This window comes from Phaenicophaeus curvirostris, chromosome 20 (genome assembly GCF_032191515.1).
Source record: "Phaenicophaeus curvirostris isolate KB17595 chromosome 20, BPBGC_Pcur_1.0, whole genome shotgun sequence".
Lineage (NCBI taxonomy): Eukaryota > Metazoa > Chordata > Aves > Cuculiformes > Cuculidae > Phaenicophaeus > Phaenicophaeus curvirostris.
This window is the reverse complement of record NC_091411.1, coordinates 11,823,532-11,840,082: the sequence shown is the minus strand read 5'-3', so window position 1 is coordinate 11,840,082 and position 16,551 is coordinate 11,823,532. Positions and strand designations below refer to the sequence as shown.

General features: G+C 40.0%; 1 protein-coding gene across 10 annotated transcripts in view; it reads left to right on the top strand.

Moving 5' to 3' along the window:
• The window catches only part of DENND1A (DENN domain containing 1A), a 175,661-nt gene that overhangs the window by 98,450 nt on the left and 60,660 nt on the right, over window positions 1–16,551 (top strand). For all 10 annotated transcript variants that reach the window (XM_069873541.1, XM_069873537.1, XM_069873540.1 and 7 more), the window contains exons 12-13: window positions 4,211–4,312; window positions 11,237–11,362. In XM_069873541.1, coding sequence (XP_069729642.1) covers window positions 4,211–4,312; window positions 11,237–11,362 — 228 coding nt within the window. The remainder of the gene's footprint in view (window positions 1–4,210; window positions 4,313–11,236; window positions 11,363–16,551) is intronic.

Sequence of the window (16,551 nt, the reverse complement as noted above, 5' to 3'; positions counted from 1 at the left end):
AATAACGACTGTGTTTTAATAAGAGATTCTGTGTGAGGGGTGTGCTTTAAGAAGGACAAATCCGAGCAGACTTCCCAGTAAGTGCAGGAGGGTTTTGTTCTGTTGTGGCAGAGCGTTAGGCCAGCACCACTGAAGTTTGTCACTCAGTGGGCAGCAGCTGCATGTGATAAGGATCTCGAGAATCACCTGTACAGGATCAGGGCCCTGCACATCAAGGGTGGGAGCTGGCGGAAGAGCGGGAGATGTGCGGGAGGGGAGCAGCCCACCTGCTGGGCCCAGATCAAAGGACTGGGGGGTCAGGGGGCACATCCCGCTTAACCAGATTTGTCTGCTGAATAGCTATTTCAGATTGTAAATCTAAGGGTGATTTCATTAAGTCCTTCTGGCTGCTGTTGGGGCATGAAATAATAAAATTTTATATCCGTTGCCTTTCCTGCTTCTGGCAGCCAGATTGACACATTGTTGTCTGCAGTGCAGTGGTGTTTTTCTTAAGAAAATTAATGGGAACTATTAACTAAGTAGAGACAAATCATTAAGCAAAGGGATTTTAGGCTTCTTGTGAATCATACTTCCATAACGATCTCAAATATAATGCACAAACTAGCTCCTAACTGTGTTAGTTTACGTTTAGAGTTTTTACCTTTGCAAAAGAATTAGTAGAAGGTACATTTTCTTTTTTTCTGTTACAACTTTTTTTAACGTGTCGATCACATTTGTATCTAGCTCTGAAACCTCATGATCTCCCTAGTTTATGTCTCGGCACTGATTTAGCTATAAGTTACACAAACCCAGTTTTTGGGGGCAGGGTGGTGTAGGGAGGTGTTTGGATTTTTTTTCTCTTTTTAAAGGAACTCTTCAATAAGATCGCTCATCTGAAGGAAGTTTAACTTAAGATTTTTTTTTTTTATGGTAGGTAATGTAAAGACTGCTAACTGTAGGTAGTGATAATAAGATAACAGTTAGTGTGAACCGGTGTTGCTGATGACTGTTGCCTCTAGCACGTGATGTGAGACAGCGGAGCACTCTGATGCTTGTGTTAGAATACAGTTTGTCAATGTTTATACAAACGTTCATATAACGCATTGAAATGACTTCAAGTGTTTGGCTGCTCATGGGCAGGACCGGGCGCTGACTGTGCTTATTTACTGACCTGGTGTTTAAGGCCCCCTGGAGTTTGTTTGAAAAGTTAAGAGATTTTCACAGTAAAGGTGCCATTTCTGAAATTTAAAGTGCTCTTTTCACCAGGAGATAAGTTCTCTCTGATTAAGTCAGTAATTCTTACTAAGCCATGTTTATAGAGGCCATAAACAATGGGTTCAGTGTGCTTGTTAAAGCAGCTTTCCATACCTCTCCACTCTTTTAAAAAGAGACATTTAAAATAAAAGGCAGGTGTAGATGTTAGTGCGATTTGATGGTTTTTAGATGATTAATTATGGCTACAAGTAATTCCGCAAGGATGGCTGAGAAGGGTTTGCTGTACTGATATGCAATGCACATTTTCACTGAATCACATCTTTTGACTCAGCAAATCCCTAGGCTTTAGTTAAGTCAGATGAAGAAACTGATGTCTGTATTTCTTCCTGCTTTGTGCTTCTCCACATTTTTTTTCAGCAAAATCTGAATGTGCCCAATACAGTCCATTCTGTCTGAGGGATCGCTGTATTCGGAAAATGCAGTTTAGATACTGAGGAAGTTGAGATACGCGGTGCAGCCGTGTACAGCTTAGTGCCTGTCCCTTCTTGTTCTGAGACAATTGCATCATGGAAACTGGACCAGGGAAAATTACCTTCCTGTATTAATATATATAGTTGTGGTCCATGGAGTCCAGTGTGAGGAACACAGCTGGGTACTGGGGATTTTTACTAAAATTCCAACAAGGGAGTACGTGATTTATTTTTTTTACATGTCAGTTGGGCTGATAGGTTCTACGCTCAGCAAAAGAACTATGTGGTCGTTTGACACAAGCCCTTATAAATATCTGATAATACCTTTATCCAAGGTTATAGTGAAAGATGATAAAATCAGGTAAGGATTGACTTGAACTGGTCAGTCTGTCTTTCTGTAGGATCAGCCATAATTGGGCCACTGCTAAATTACATTTTTTTGAATGCATTGCAGGGCAGTTGCTATAAATGAAGTTGGTATTTAGTGGGTTTTCCCAAATGTGAGAGATTGTAAACAAACAGTGAGAAGTTTTAAAGTCAGGTTGTGCTCTTCACGGTGTAAAAGTACACCGCTGCAGAGGTAATATTCACCTGTTTTTTGGATACACTGATTTCTGGGCCATGTGTGGAGATGGTTGCGCTGATGAGCATTTATAGGTCTTGAACCATCCCTTTGTACCAGGCTCCTTGCAGATCCTGCTTGACACAAGCCTGCTCTTTGCTAAGGAAAACTCCAGCGCGTTGCTGCAGGAAGGTGCAGATTCATCACCAAAGTCACAAACCCACCCACTGACAAGTTCAAGCACGCTTGTGGCGTATTTGGCAAGAATCAGGAGAAGGTTTTAATTCCTTCTGTCTTGTCCTACTAGCACTCGATTTTGACAAGCTTCTGGCTTTGGTTAAGTACATTGCAAGACCTTTTTGTTAGAACTTTTTAGACTCCTCTGAGTATAAGTGAGATTTTTAATTTTCTGAAACAGGAAGGAGCAAATCAGTTTGTCTGGTGCTTCCGGACTCCTAGAAGGAGCGAGACTCCTGGATTGCTTTAGAGTTTATCAGATGCAGCCAGCAGAGTGACCTTTGGTTCCTGAAATGCAGAGGAAAGTACCTGGGTTGTCATGCCCTACTTGTGCTTTTTATATGGAAAGCACTAAATGTAAAATTCTTCCATTTAAGTTAAAGAAATCTCTCATGGAAGACCTACGCTTAAATGTCTACAAAGTGTTTTTTATAGTTGTTGGCTTTTTTCCCCCCTCATACTCAGCAGTTTGCTTTATAGACAGAGGACTGAGCCTTGAACACTGAAGGTAATTATTTAGATGCCTAAGGCTCAACTTAGCCATTGTTTTAGAGCTTCAGTTCCTTTATTTTAAAGGAAACAATTCCCCCCACCCTGCAAAACCTTAATTAAAAATGGAGTATGTTTTTGTTCATTTCCCCCCCTCGGTAGCTTGCGTTTGGTCTTATGGATAGGTGTGTAGGTACTGAGACGTTTGCTTACAGCAGCACTGGGAGATTTCCTTAATTACTGTATCCTATAGTTCTGTCAGTTTCTGATTTTGAATTTTCAAAGCTGTATTTGAAGAGGGCTTAAATATGAATGATTAGTAAAAAAAAAAAAAAAAAAGGTTTAATTCCCCTCTTAGTGGAAAAAGTGTTAAAATAAATATTTAAACGCTGCTCTGTTTCATGTCAGTGATTCATTAGCTGCTGTTTAAGCAGGGAAATAAAGTCTGACAATGTCTAAATTTGCTTCGATCACCAATACCTTTAGACACTTAAAGTCAAAGGTACTAATGATCATTCTCTTGAGAAAGAGGTTATGCATTTCTTTTGGCTGTCCTTGTACAGATGGTGTAAACGCTCAATCTGGATTAGAGACATTTCTTTCTCTCAGTTCACGGGAACAGGATGAAAAGTTTAGACTCACTGAATGTAAAGAGACCAGGATATGGTGGAGTAATTTTTCTCTCGCCTTTTTTATTTTAATTATTAATGTGCTACCCTCTGGTAGTGTCCATCCTACAGATAAATTTACAACTGTAGTTTTTGGAGTTGTGAAATTCAACCTGGAATTTGAAAACCAGTTCCCACCCCTGACTTACTGCAACTCCTAGCTCCTAAAAAAGCCACTGTTTATTGTGATTTAAATGACTTTTTAAATATAAAAAGATACACTTGAAATCTTGACTCAGCCAGCAACTGCTGAGTATGCAAATGGGGGTACCAGAATTAAGACAAACATTAATGGTGCTTGAAATAAATCTACACTTGAATAATCTCAGCCAATAACTCTCTTGTTTCAAAATTTCACTCTGAACAATGTTTAGAACTTCCTTCTGCAAACTGAGGTTGATTTTTCCACATTGTAAAACATGAATAAATAAAACGAATCATGACAGAAAGACAGGAATGCTGGTAGTTTTTAAAACACTTGAAGGTTTTTAACGACGAGGTGTTATGGACACTTGTGTCCTTTGTGTATAAGATTTAACTCTTCTTACTTACATCTTCCTTTCCCTTTTCTTGAATTTGCTCATATTTAGAAAGTAAGAAACATGGCCCTGGAAGATGTCGTGATTCTTAATGTAGACACCAACACACTGGAAACCCCTTTTGATGACCTTCAGAGCCTTCCTAACGATGTGGTATGTATGAAAGGATTTATTCAGCTATTCCATCACTTAAAAGCATAAATCCTTTTGCCCTGTTTGATTTGTAACCAGGCTGTCTCATTGTGTTACTCTTGTTATCAGAACAAGTAAACTGCTTTACCTCAATGCTCTCCTGTTCCCAATTTTTAAGCAATGTTTGTTCGAACACTTACAGACACGTGTTTAAGTCTCCCAATGAAAATTATGTAATTCTCATATAAGCAGGAAACGCTGCACAACCCGGTTTCAGTTTTGGAATAGCACAATCAAGTTTCAGGTCATCGACAGAGTTAGACTTCAGTGGGAGAAAGGACAAAGAAATACACGCAGGTTGTGGTACAGCTGAACAGTAGATGGAAACTTCAACTACTTTCTTCATGGTGTGAAAACTTGCTGCTACTTGATGCCATCTTTATCCTTTGCATTAGGGAAAAAAACCCCCAGTATTTTTAGATTACTTGGATCTCCAGATGAAATCATGTGGGGTTTTTTTCCTGTGACTTCTTCCTGGTGAGCTTTAATGAACTTTGTGCATTTTCTATCCTGAGTTAAAATGGGCTGCTTCATGTCCACCTCTAGCACTGCTCAGTGCATATTTAACCAATAAGAACTTTGTTTTCTTTCTCATTCAAATATTATATCGGTAATTTATTTTTTAATAACTTGATAGAAATGTTGTATAAATACTTGATATTTCCTTTTAATGGGACAAAAATACATCCAGTCTGCTACTTGCTGCTGTAATCATCTTCGCTAAAGAAGCCGAGAGGGAAGAGCAGTAAAGTGAGTAAGAAGCTATTTTTAAGTCTAAGGGTGACTCTTTAGGAAAAAACAGCAAGGGAAAATCTGGATTTCTTTTATTAGTCCAAAATCTTGCGCTGACAGTTATAGATCTGTACTTTTTTTTATGCGTACCTGAGAAATAAAATGGATATGCAGGGAGTTCTGTTTAAGGAGAAACTCCAGTAATGGTGAATACCCAGTGCCTCCTGCTGTGACATCCCGTCATTTCTCTGTGATCTGCAGTGTGATCCCTTCTTCGAAAACAGTGAGCTCTGGATGAAAGGTCCATCTTGATTGGGAACATTTTGGCTTTAGTCAAGCATATATTCTATAAAAGTTACTTCCGTCATTTTTTTTCTGGTTTTATATGGTTTTTCGTTTTGATTTCACTCCCGACATCCAGCTCTGCCAGCTGGTCACCTCTCCTGCCGTTATCCACAGCCTGGGAAGGACAGAGTTGTAAAATTCATGGAATTATGTAAGAAATGGCTGGATACAGGGAGTGCGGGGCCTCAAACATGCATATGATTTGTCAACAATCAAGTATTATATTAGATTTTATGAGACGTCTTTAAAGGAGCTGTTGTAGGCACACTGTAGGACATCAGAAGAGACTTCACCAATAAACGCAGAACTTCAAGCTTTGGAATGTAATAAATTTTAAGAGACTTCCTTCCTTTCATTATTTACTTTTACTTCACTTTTGTAACAGTAAAGAGTTGTGTTTTATTAGTTCAGATTTCTTGATTCGGTATTCCACAGGTTTATTTAAAAGCTACATTTTATCTTGGAGGATGTTGGGAGCATAGCAGAGGAAGTGCTGCCAGCAAATTCAATTAACTGGCATGGCTCACAAATAGCGTACATGCTGTATTTTTTTTCACAACTGCTATATAAATACAGCTGGGATTAATATTTGTCGCAACAAAGTCTTAACTTGAATCGTGTTGCGTAGTGTAATTAAAGTTTGGAATCGGTGTTTATGTCTTATTTAGCTTGTTTCATTATTGAAGTTACCTAGATAATGAAGTATTCTCCTCTAGGTCTTTTTCTTTCCTTCCAACTGCTTAATATTTGGCTTTGACCGCTAGAGAGCAGCTGCTCTTCTTTGCAAGAATTGAATTTCTGTCAGTTCTTTCATGCATCATGTGTTTGGAACTGTAAGTGGATCAAGTTGTTCATCTCAGCAGGGAGACTCTAAAGCCAATCTATTATACTTTTTTTTCCTTTCTCTTTTTTTCTTTTCCTGTTTGCTTCCCTGGGAAGATGGGAGACTCTGGGAGGGTGTCTCCCCACTGGTCTCTCCCTAAATAAATGCATTTAGGATCTGGGAAACTGAAAATGTCGTCTACAGTTTCATGATCGTAAATGGTTGTTATATCAAACTAATCTGCTGGTTTTGCTACTTAATGTGAAGAGTGAGCAAATTACTCACTGCTGAAGAGACACAAAATTTGCTTTGTTAAATTAAATCTATCTGTTTTGAATAGTCAGTAAAACCATCTTCCGAGTGATAAATTTGCCATCAGGTATTTAATCCAGTGGAAAACGTTTAAAGCTGTTTTTCTCCTCTCCTTGACCAGCTTTTTAAATAGAGTTAAACAATGCCATGAAGTCCTCTGATTATTTTCGTGCTTCAAGTAGTGAGTTGTGCTTGTTTCATGATAGTGACGTTGCTGCCTAAACTGTTGATTCTCAGGAGTCTGGAACAAACCACTCATTAATTTTTTTACTCCTCGGATCCAGATCCACAGAGGCTGTAGTGAAATGCTGTTCCAGGTAACGTTGTGGTGCAGGAGCTGGGGAGCGTTGAGGCAGTCCCAGCAGAATCAGATGAAGGCATGTAGGCATGTTTTAGCCCCAGTGCCTGCTGGCGGTCACGCTCCCTCAGCTGTTTGGGTCAGGTCCCTGAGAACCAAGGTGTGTACGACTGCCTCCTGATTAACTATTGGAGATGTGAAAGCCCGGCTTTCCTTCACCTTCACCTTCTGCTTCTGATGTGTTGCTGAAAATCTGGCAGCATGAGAACACCCCAGGAAGTAACTTTCCTTTTTAAATAGTCAATATTAAAAAAAAGAGATTTATTAAGGACTGTGATTACAATAAGTGCATCTGCTGCTGACAAGTCTCCTACACCACCGTCTGTGTTGCAAGGAATAGCAAAGAGGGGGTAGTAATTTTTTTTTTATGCAACCCTTATGGATTTTTCATGTATTTCCAAATAAGTGTCATCTTCTAGTCTTAGTTGTAGTCAGAGCTTCATATTACAAGGAATAAAGCATAAGCTCACTCTGTCAACTTGTAGTTTTTATTAAATGAAGCCCTGATGCAATGCAGTGTGCTGCGCCAAGGAGCTCTTGCATATCTGATGGCTGGGAGAGAACTGTACATTCGCACTGGCCTATGAATATCTCAGGCTGATGGTAATTGAGTTGTGTTTGCTACTGTTGTCCATTCATTAACAAGTTACCACAAGTAGGAAGCCTGTGTTACTGTTTTTCACTTAGTGGGAAATAAACTGCATTCAGGACAGCAGGAAGTACTAAACTACAACTCCATAGCAGGACTGTTTTCCTTGAAGGTGAATCCATTTTTATTTCTTACCCTGTGTTTGCGATAGAACGTTTCTTGCTTTATTCATGTTGACAACTGAAAAGCCTTGGACCTAATTAAAAGAATTTCCACTAGCACCTTTACTGAACCATTTCATTATGCTGCATTGCACAGATTGCATTTTGAAACATGGTGATAGTTTAAATCTGACCTTTAAACCTGAACTGCCAGAAGTATAAAAATCTTCTTTAAAAACACTCCCAGGGTAGACTGCATGTATATGTGTCTATTTGGCGAGAAATAATCTTGATATTGAGTGGTCACAGTCTTTTTTTTTTTTTTTTTTAAAGTATTGCTGCCTCTTTAGGCAGGAAACGATCGTAATTCTGCTGGTAGAATCTACTTTGTCTTATGTACTAATTTATTCCAGAGTAAGCGTGATTTTTTTTGACTTGTTAGTCTCTTTTAATACGGTGTTGTTAACATTTCCTTTTTTTAAAAACTGACATGCCTGTTGGAATAGTCCTGATTGAAGGAATAATAGTGTGCATACATAGAATAGACACCCTACAGAGTTTTAGTCTTAGAAGAAAGCAAATGGTCTGAAAGGTTAAGAAATTAGCAAAATACCTATCAATATTCTGCTCCAATACCAAATAGAGAAGGTGAAACACAGAGAGACTATGAGTAGCCTTCTGAACTTTGTTGTAAAATGAAATGAAAAGCCTTTTCCTTCTGTATAGATGGCCAGTTCTTTATCTTCACCTGAATGTTTTAACGAACACCACTTATAAAATGTTTGAGATTGATTTGGAAGTTACTCAGATCTATGGATAATTTGTTGCTTTTTAAGAACTACCTTTAAATGGTTTACACAAGTTGAAGTAGGAAATAAATGCGTACCTCATCCCTACAATATCAGACTCCGTCGTACAGGCAGAAGTGCTGTTCGGGTTTGAAAATCTGATGAAGTTTTTGCCTTGTGCGAATAACGGAGCTCCTTGAGAGACATTATCTCAGGGATAGGAGTGAGCTATTTCTGTGGGCATGATAGACTAAATCTGTTATCGTGCATTATGTTAATATGTGCTTATGGGCTCATTAATGCATGGATTGTTGGCATAAGCCACAGCATTCAGATTTACAAACAATGCTGAATATGCTCTTGCTTATTTCTGTTTACTAAATAACGGTAATGAAATTCCTTCTACAACAGAATCTGCAGAAAATTTAACCAGAAATATCTTTGCAATATCTTTGGTAAACACAAGTAAATATAACATTTAGTTTTCAGAGAATAAGTAGTAGTGCTCGGTGTGGGTGGTATATTTAACACCTATAGAGCAAGACGAGGCGTCCCTTTCCAACCCGCCCCACGTGAAGGGATGTGCTTGGAGAAGGGGGGGGAACTGGAGCCCTTGCTAAATCCACCTGCCATTTCCTCCTAAGGCAGGTAGAAACAGCTCCACTTATCTGGTCAGATTTGGGAGATATGGATGAGGTCAGAATAAGCTTTTCTTGTGAGCTGGAGGATGAGACCAAGGTCTTGAAAGTTAATTCAACCATTTGAACCATCACTTGTGTTTTAAGAGGTATTGTCCATACTCTGAGAAAAGTGAGTGATGTTGACTGCAATAGAATCTGCTTACTCTGTAAATGATGTTCCTACAACCCCATCGGGGTGTTTCAGAATGGCATTGGAAAAGTTGTGGATAGATTTATTTCTGTTGAATCCATAATATGGATATTTGTGGAGTCATTCATGTGCTTCTGTGAATCAAGACGAAGAGGGATTTCCTGTCTCTCTGCTTTCCATCTGAAATTGTGGTTCCTTCCAGTCTTGTGTGTAAGGTCCCTCATCACACTGGGGTTCACATGTGACACGGACACATTCTCTACAAGCAGGAGTTGAATTTCTTTCAAGACCCAGTGCCTAGACTGCTGGGTTTGTATTGCTGCGTGTTGTGTGAGATCTGTCGGGGAAACTCACCTTGCCCCAGTTCTGCCTGCAACACCAAAACACTGTGACTGACACAACTATTTGTTAATGATTTAGTGTAACCTATAACCATTGCACACTGGCACAGTGAGCTTGATGTTAATCTTCAAAAGGTTTATTTATCTCCATCCTCAGCTTGTGTTTGGGAGAGCAAAACACTGTCACTAACAATATAATATAGATACATGGCCTTAGCGCAGTAGTTACTGAGCTATAAGCACTCAAAAAGAGACATCAAACTAAGCCCCAGCCTTCCCGTGTGAGAGAGAATTCCAAAGCAGAGAGAGCAGTACTGGATAATCCTCCAAAGCTGTAGCCCTTGGTATACATGGGAAACAACATTCAGGTAGCCTGGATCACACGGTAGCTTTAACTCTGCCTGCACAGAACGTGTGGAGTTGGCGTTTGCTAAGTTGTGATCGGTGTCTCCGTGTAAACGGTAATGAGACCGTTAGGGCTGTGTTCCCCACAAGTGCAGCTCTACGAATCCCCAGGTAATTAAACACCTCTGTGGTGGAAGGGAGAGGGCAACGAGGGTTAAGAGAAGAGCCGGCCCACTCACAGGTGGTTTGGATCTCCTGAGGGAAGAGGAGAAAAACCTGCAGTGGGAATTGGCTGCTTGGAAGGACCAGGTGTTGTGATTTGGCACTAAATACCCACAGGTTCTTCTGAGTCGTTGGGCGCGGGGCTGCTGTGAGGGGAGGCTGGGGCAGGGCACGGCCGAGGCCCTTGGCAGTGCTGGGGGTGCCGTGACCACCGTCCCCCTGCGCCTCAGGGACCAGGTAGGGGATCAGGCGTGTGGGGGGGCTGAGCCAGGGAGAGGGCAAGGAGGGAAAGAGTTTTAGTTACTGTCTTTGTTTCTCACCATCCTGCTCTGTTTTAATTGGCACTACGCTAAACTGATCTTCCTTAGTTATTGGTAACTGATTTCCTGCCTTTATCTCAGCCCGCGAGCTCTTCCTCTGTGTTTTCTCCCCACTCTTGCTGAGGAGTGAGGGAGCGGCCGGGTGGGTGGATGGAAGCCAGCCCAGGGGGCACATTGTATACATAAATTAAGGTCATTTTGTTATTCTCCATTAAGTCTCTGAAATACAAGAAAATGTAGCCTTAACAGGAAAAAACAAAGAGCTTGTATATGTGGCAAACAGACTTTTCAGGCCTGTGAAATTTGTTCTTGGCCTTGGAGGCGGCAGATGGCCGGATTCTGAACAGTTTCTCTATTAGTCTGATGTTTGAATTAATTTGGCTGACGTTCTTTCATGGATTCTCATAGAGAATGACCTAGAACCATACCTGTAAAGGAGTACTCAACAGCACGTTAACAGCAGGTTTTAAGTAGGAGGAAAGGTTGATTTGAAGCTCTTGCTTTACTATTGCTTTCTGAATATAATCCAATCATATCTTAGAGGAGCAAAACAGCTTGAAAAGCAATGCTTTTAGAACTGAAATATTCAACTCTAAATTCACAATGTAACTTTTTGTCATAATTGCTGCTGTGGTGGGAGCGTTTATCCATTTAGCTGTGCCTCAGTGTGTTAATCTTTGTAGAATGAGAGTGATCTAGACCTGTTGTGTGATTTCAGGTCTCTACGCTGAAGAACAGATTGAAGAAAGTCTCTACAACCACTGGAGATGGTGTTGCAAGAGCGTTTCTAAAAGCACAGGCATCTTTCTTTGGGAGCTACAGAAACGCCCTGAAAATTGAACCTGTAAGTAGGAAATCAGTAGGCATAAGATTTAAATCTGCAGCAGCGGTGGGGAAGAAAGCTAATAAGAATTTGAAGTGCAGTATAACCTGCTTTTACTAAGGTCAGCATAGTGGTGCTTTGGCTGGCTAGTACTGAAACAACATTCCAGTCTCCTACAAAAGAGAGAGGTACAACAAGCATGATCAGTCACACAGGGAGAAAAGTTCTTATGGAAAGGTATGGGTTTTGCTTGACTTCAAAGACAGTTAATTCTGAGAGATGATAAAAAAGTGTAAATAAATGACAACAGGAGGGTGGTGCAGAGCTGACTGTTTTCCGTCACTGCGAAATCTGGGAATTCATTGTATTATTTCTAAAGGCAGTAAAAGATACACTTTTTACACAATATATGCCTGTGAAACATGGAAACGTGTGGAATCACGGAGTTGAAGAACATGGTTAGTAAAAAATAGTGCTTTTACAGAAATGTGAAGAATGTCTGGAGTTGTAACTATTGACAATAAATGTTGTTAGGGAAATTCCATCTCTTGCTTCTGGTTCAGAGCTAAGCTCTCTTTAGCAATGATTAAGTGTCATCCAAGTCGTGGAAGGATTTTTCTGTACTTGATCTTGGGTTTTATTGCTTCTAGTGAGGCATCTGTTCCTGGCTTACTGCAAGTATCTTCATGGACTTCAATACAAATCAGTCCAGCCAAATTAATATATTTCCACATGTTTTGTGCCATAGTGGTTTTGCTACCGTAGACTTAAAAGTGTTTCTTTTCAAGTGTGTTCATTTAGCCGATAGGCAGTTAGACACAAGTTAAGTAATATAAGGAATATTCAGTTATAATTCATGAGACATGTCTTAGCAATAAGGAGGATCAAAAATAGCAAGTGCAGAGTGATGCACAGCATATTTCCAAAATATTCCCTGTTTTCTGTGTCTGAAGCAGTGCAAACGGACACATGCAAGTCCAACACAGTGGTAAGTGTCAGTGCAGTGGTCACAGGCTCACTTGAACTCCTTGTTGAAATGAGTCCGTGTTTAGACCTGTGGCTGCTTACCAAGATCCTCTCTGCAGAGGACAAAACACCCTTTTGCTTTATACCTTCACCTCTCATCTGCCAGCATTTGGAGGCAGAGCAGAAAATCGGCAGTGGCAGTGGAGAGCTTGAATACCACTGGGAGATGCTGAGATGAGATCTGAGTGTAAGTGGAGAGGCTGAATGAGTGGAGCGAGAATGAAGGCCGACTGGCTGAGAAAAGGCGTTGGCGTTTGCATTCTCCTGCTCTGTGAAGATTAACGAAGGGATCTGAGACGCAGACAAGTAAACATCTAACTTTAATCATGATGTTAAAGGAAAAGACCAGAAGTTGGCCTACAGACATTTTGTTTCTTGAGTGCTATAGTTTGTTTCTGTGTTATTTTTAAAGCCAGAAGGGAAAAATATCTCTGAATTTTAAACAATCCAGTTATTGCCATCAAATAAACACCATTCCAACAATTCATGCTCAGGGTTCAGAAACAACTTTTGAAGTCAGCATGAGTCCTTTCACATCTTACTGGCAGAATCTATGTATTGTGTGTGGACGAAATAAATCGTGTTGACTTGTTTATGTACGGCTGGTACAAGTATTGGGCCTTTAAAGCAAATGAGGTAAAATAATGGGAGGCATTTAAAATGCTGACCGTATAAATAGCAAAAATGAGACCAGCAAGGCACTCTGGCTGTAAGCCTCTTTTATCCATTTCGGGGAGACACTGACTTCCCTTCATCCAAGCAGGCTTCCTTGTTTTTCTATGCTCCTCCCAGTAGTTGCCAGGCAACTCTGGGAATGTTGGTGTATGCTTTGCCTGGATGTGTGCGAGATTAACTAGTTAAGGGATTTATGAAGAAAAATAAAAATTTAAATTGCTTTTCTGGAAGTCCCATCTGGTATTTTGAAGGCTGAACATTAAGGATGAGCGTTTGAAATTGGTTGGTAACAGCACACTCCTAGGAAGGGCAACTTTGAGGGACAGCTAACCTGAGGAGTAGAAGAAATGGTTTGGTTTGCTTATCCTTCCATCAAAGAAAACATGCAAATGGTACACTTTCAATTTAGAGCACGCCAACAGTAAATGCAACTATTGAGAGGCTCTTGTTACAGTTAGGAACATTGCACTTAAAAATTAGTTCAAACCTGTTGGAAAACCTGATATTATAATGCAGAACAACTCCAAACAGCCATGTGTAATGAGTAAAACGCTTGGGAGACGTACTTGCTAAGTTCACAAAAGAAACAGGGTAGTAATTCAATAACAAGGCATCGTAACTGGCAATTAGTAAGGCATCTTGCAATTTAAAGCCCTGTGATTCTCTGTTGTGCTGTGCTTCCAGTCCTGCACTTGAAATAGTCCTCTCTGCTCTCACATAATTCCATCTTCTAGGCAGCAATTATCCCCATTGTTATTTCCTGTCAGCTGGTTAGCTCGGTTCACGAAGTTTGTGGACTGTGTACGAGCAGGGGTTCAGCGTGGCCATGATACACATCTTTTCGTATAGATAGTGACAGGGGTTTCTTGTGGAATAGCAGAGGAATATTGAAGTGTGTGCAGCAGCTCTGATTCCTCTCTATTGGTGTGTTGGAATTCACAAAGACCACAGAGGGTATTAGAATTGGCTTTAAAAATTTAATGTCTTTTTGAAAAAAAATATTTTGAAGTTGTTAGTGGTGTAACAGTTACAAATAAAATCATCTTGGTATGGTTGATACAAGTAGAAAACCAATGGAAGAAACAGCTTCTAGGAAAAGAACTTATTTTTAAATACTTGTGGTTTTTTTCTCTTATAACCTCCCATGTAATTGTTAATATGGGGCATAAACCCTACTGAACATGACCTAGTTCTTTGCTTTTGATGTCCCATAACTCAAGAAATCCAACTGTTCCTTTAAAAGTATTGGTAATTACAAAATAAATTCAAAGCAGCAGTAGCTTTGCCTCCTTTCGCAGCTTTTGTCTCACAAGACAATTTACTTTCATAGACCTTTTCATTCAGTACGAACTGACTTTTTGGGATGTATGGTATGAAGCTATTTTCCATTATTCTCTGTAGACCTAGAATGTGTCATAGAGCAGGCTTTAAATTCACAAGTTGTGATCTTTATCAATATTACTCGAATTTTTAAGTTACAGCAATGTAAGCATTTTGTCCATTTGAATTAGTTTTTTATAAATTCCTGTTGGTCTGCTGTTTGCAGAGGGAATATTTGTATGATCTTCTAATTGTTTCACAAAAGGTAATTTTTCAGACAGAAATAGCTGTGTAATTACTCTGTGCATCCAAGGGTGTTTTGTAGTACTCTATAGCTGTGTATGCTGGTAACCAAAGCGGGAAATGGAAATTAGACTCCTATTTTCTTTGTGGAGAGTTGACTGTGCACTTTCTTCTGCTGACACCTTGTGGTTGGAGCCAACGTGCCATCGTTTGGCTTCTGCAGCTGGTGGTGAGAAACCAGCACCCTCACACCTAAAGTAAAGGTGCAATCACAGGGCAGGGTACGTGGTCACTCCAGAGAGCTTTCCAAAGGGAATTGTCTGTCCTTGATACAGCATTCTCTAGCCTGACAGATCTGAAAAGCTTGATTACTTGCACTTTGCTTTAAAACTGTGCACGCTTTATAAGAAAAATGTTGCTCTTCATCCCTGTTTTAATTCATGTCCAAGAAAGGTAAAGTCAAGATTAGTCCTGTAGATATTTAGATCTTCTACAACACTGGGAGTTTCAAAGTGTTCTAAGAGAATGGGTTACTTATCAGTCTTAGGGGTTTATTTCACTAAGGATTGTTGATTTATGGATACTTAATCTACCTTATAGCAGTACCTTAATAGCAGTAACAGAATCAATAAGTTTCTCAGGAAGACATTAACACAGCAGTGTGGTGCATGACATAAAGCTACTGTATTAATTGTCCATTGCCCAGACTGACTTTATAAATTCCTTTAGCAATTCAAGGTCTATGAGATAGGAGTGGGACAGGAGTCAGAAAAGTAGATGATGTGTGGTACAGAGTGAAAAAGCAAATGCCAGATGAGTCCAAAAGGAAATTTTGTTGGAATGTGTGTGCAGTAACATAAAAAAGTGCATGTTACATCCTGGTGCATAATTCATTTTGAAAAGGCTTTGTAGCAGTCAGTGCTTTATCTGCTATGAAGTGTGATTGTTGCCATGGTGAAATATTTTTTTTAAGTTTTTTGGTGGAAGAGTAAATAGTTGTTTCTAACTCCAGTAATTGCTACATCCCAGTTACCTCCTCTGCAGAGCCAGCTTTTGCATTGCTTGTTTTTCAAATGTGATTATTTTACAGGTGTACGTGGCTTCCAGAGCAGGTCCTTCCCTTTCACCCTTCCCTTTCACCGGTGCACTCTTGACAGGTCAGGGGTCTAGGAGTGCTTGTCCACCTGCAGAAAAAAAGAAGGGAGATCACTAGTGCTTATATTACATGGGGACAAGTTACACAACCCCAAAACTGCCAGGGGAACAGTGAGCAGTAGTGTTTAAAACAAAGCCTTTGGTTTTGCTTGAAATTTTGTTGTGCTCCTTTAAACGTTAGTGCTGATGTGTGTTTAGTAGGAATTTTCTCCCACCCATCTTTACCTTTTTCTTGTTCAGTTGCTGGTAACTCTGGCGTGTGCCTGTACAGGCAGGCTAGTGGTGCCAAAGAGATGGTGATTTCTGAATCTCATCTTGATGTCTTTGCTAACAGATGGGAGCGGACAATGGCCGTGGCATTTGATGTTTGTATAATAAAAATGGAGATAAATTGCATTTCTCTCTATTTGGGAGCTGAAACTTAAGACTTTTTCCTAGCATGAAGATTCTGTGTTTTGTGGCATTTAGGTCTTGACAGTCTTGCTTAGAAGCTACCTGTAACTATTGTGGTGCTTTGCCATCTCTGGAAAGTGATCTAGCAGACGTAGGAGGATCCAGAATCACTGGCTGGAACAGCTCTGCTGGGGAAAGACAGTTTTGTTTGTCTTCTGTGTGCTCTTTGTTTTCCTTTCGGTTCTGTTGCTGCGTTTTCTCTCTGTTACTGTTGCTACAGATGAGTTTCAACTTTTGCTGTTTTAAACCTTAAAAATGTCTCTTTTGCTTGCAAGCATTTACTGTTCTTGAAAATGCATTTAATATTCTACATCTAAGTCTGTTGAGATATACATATG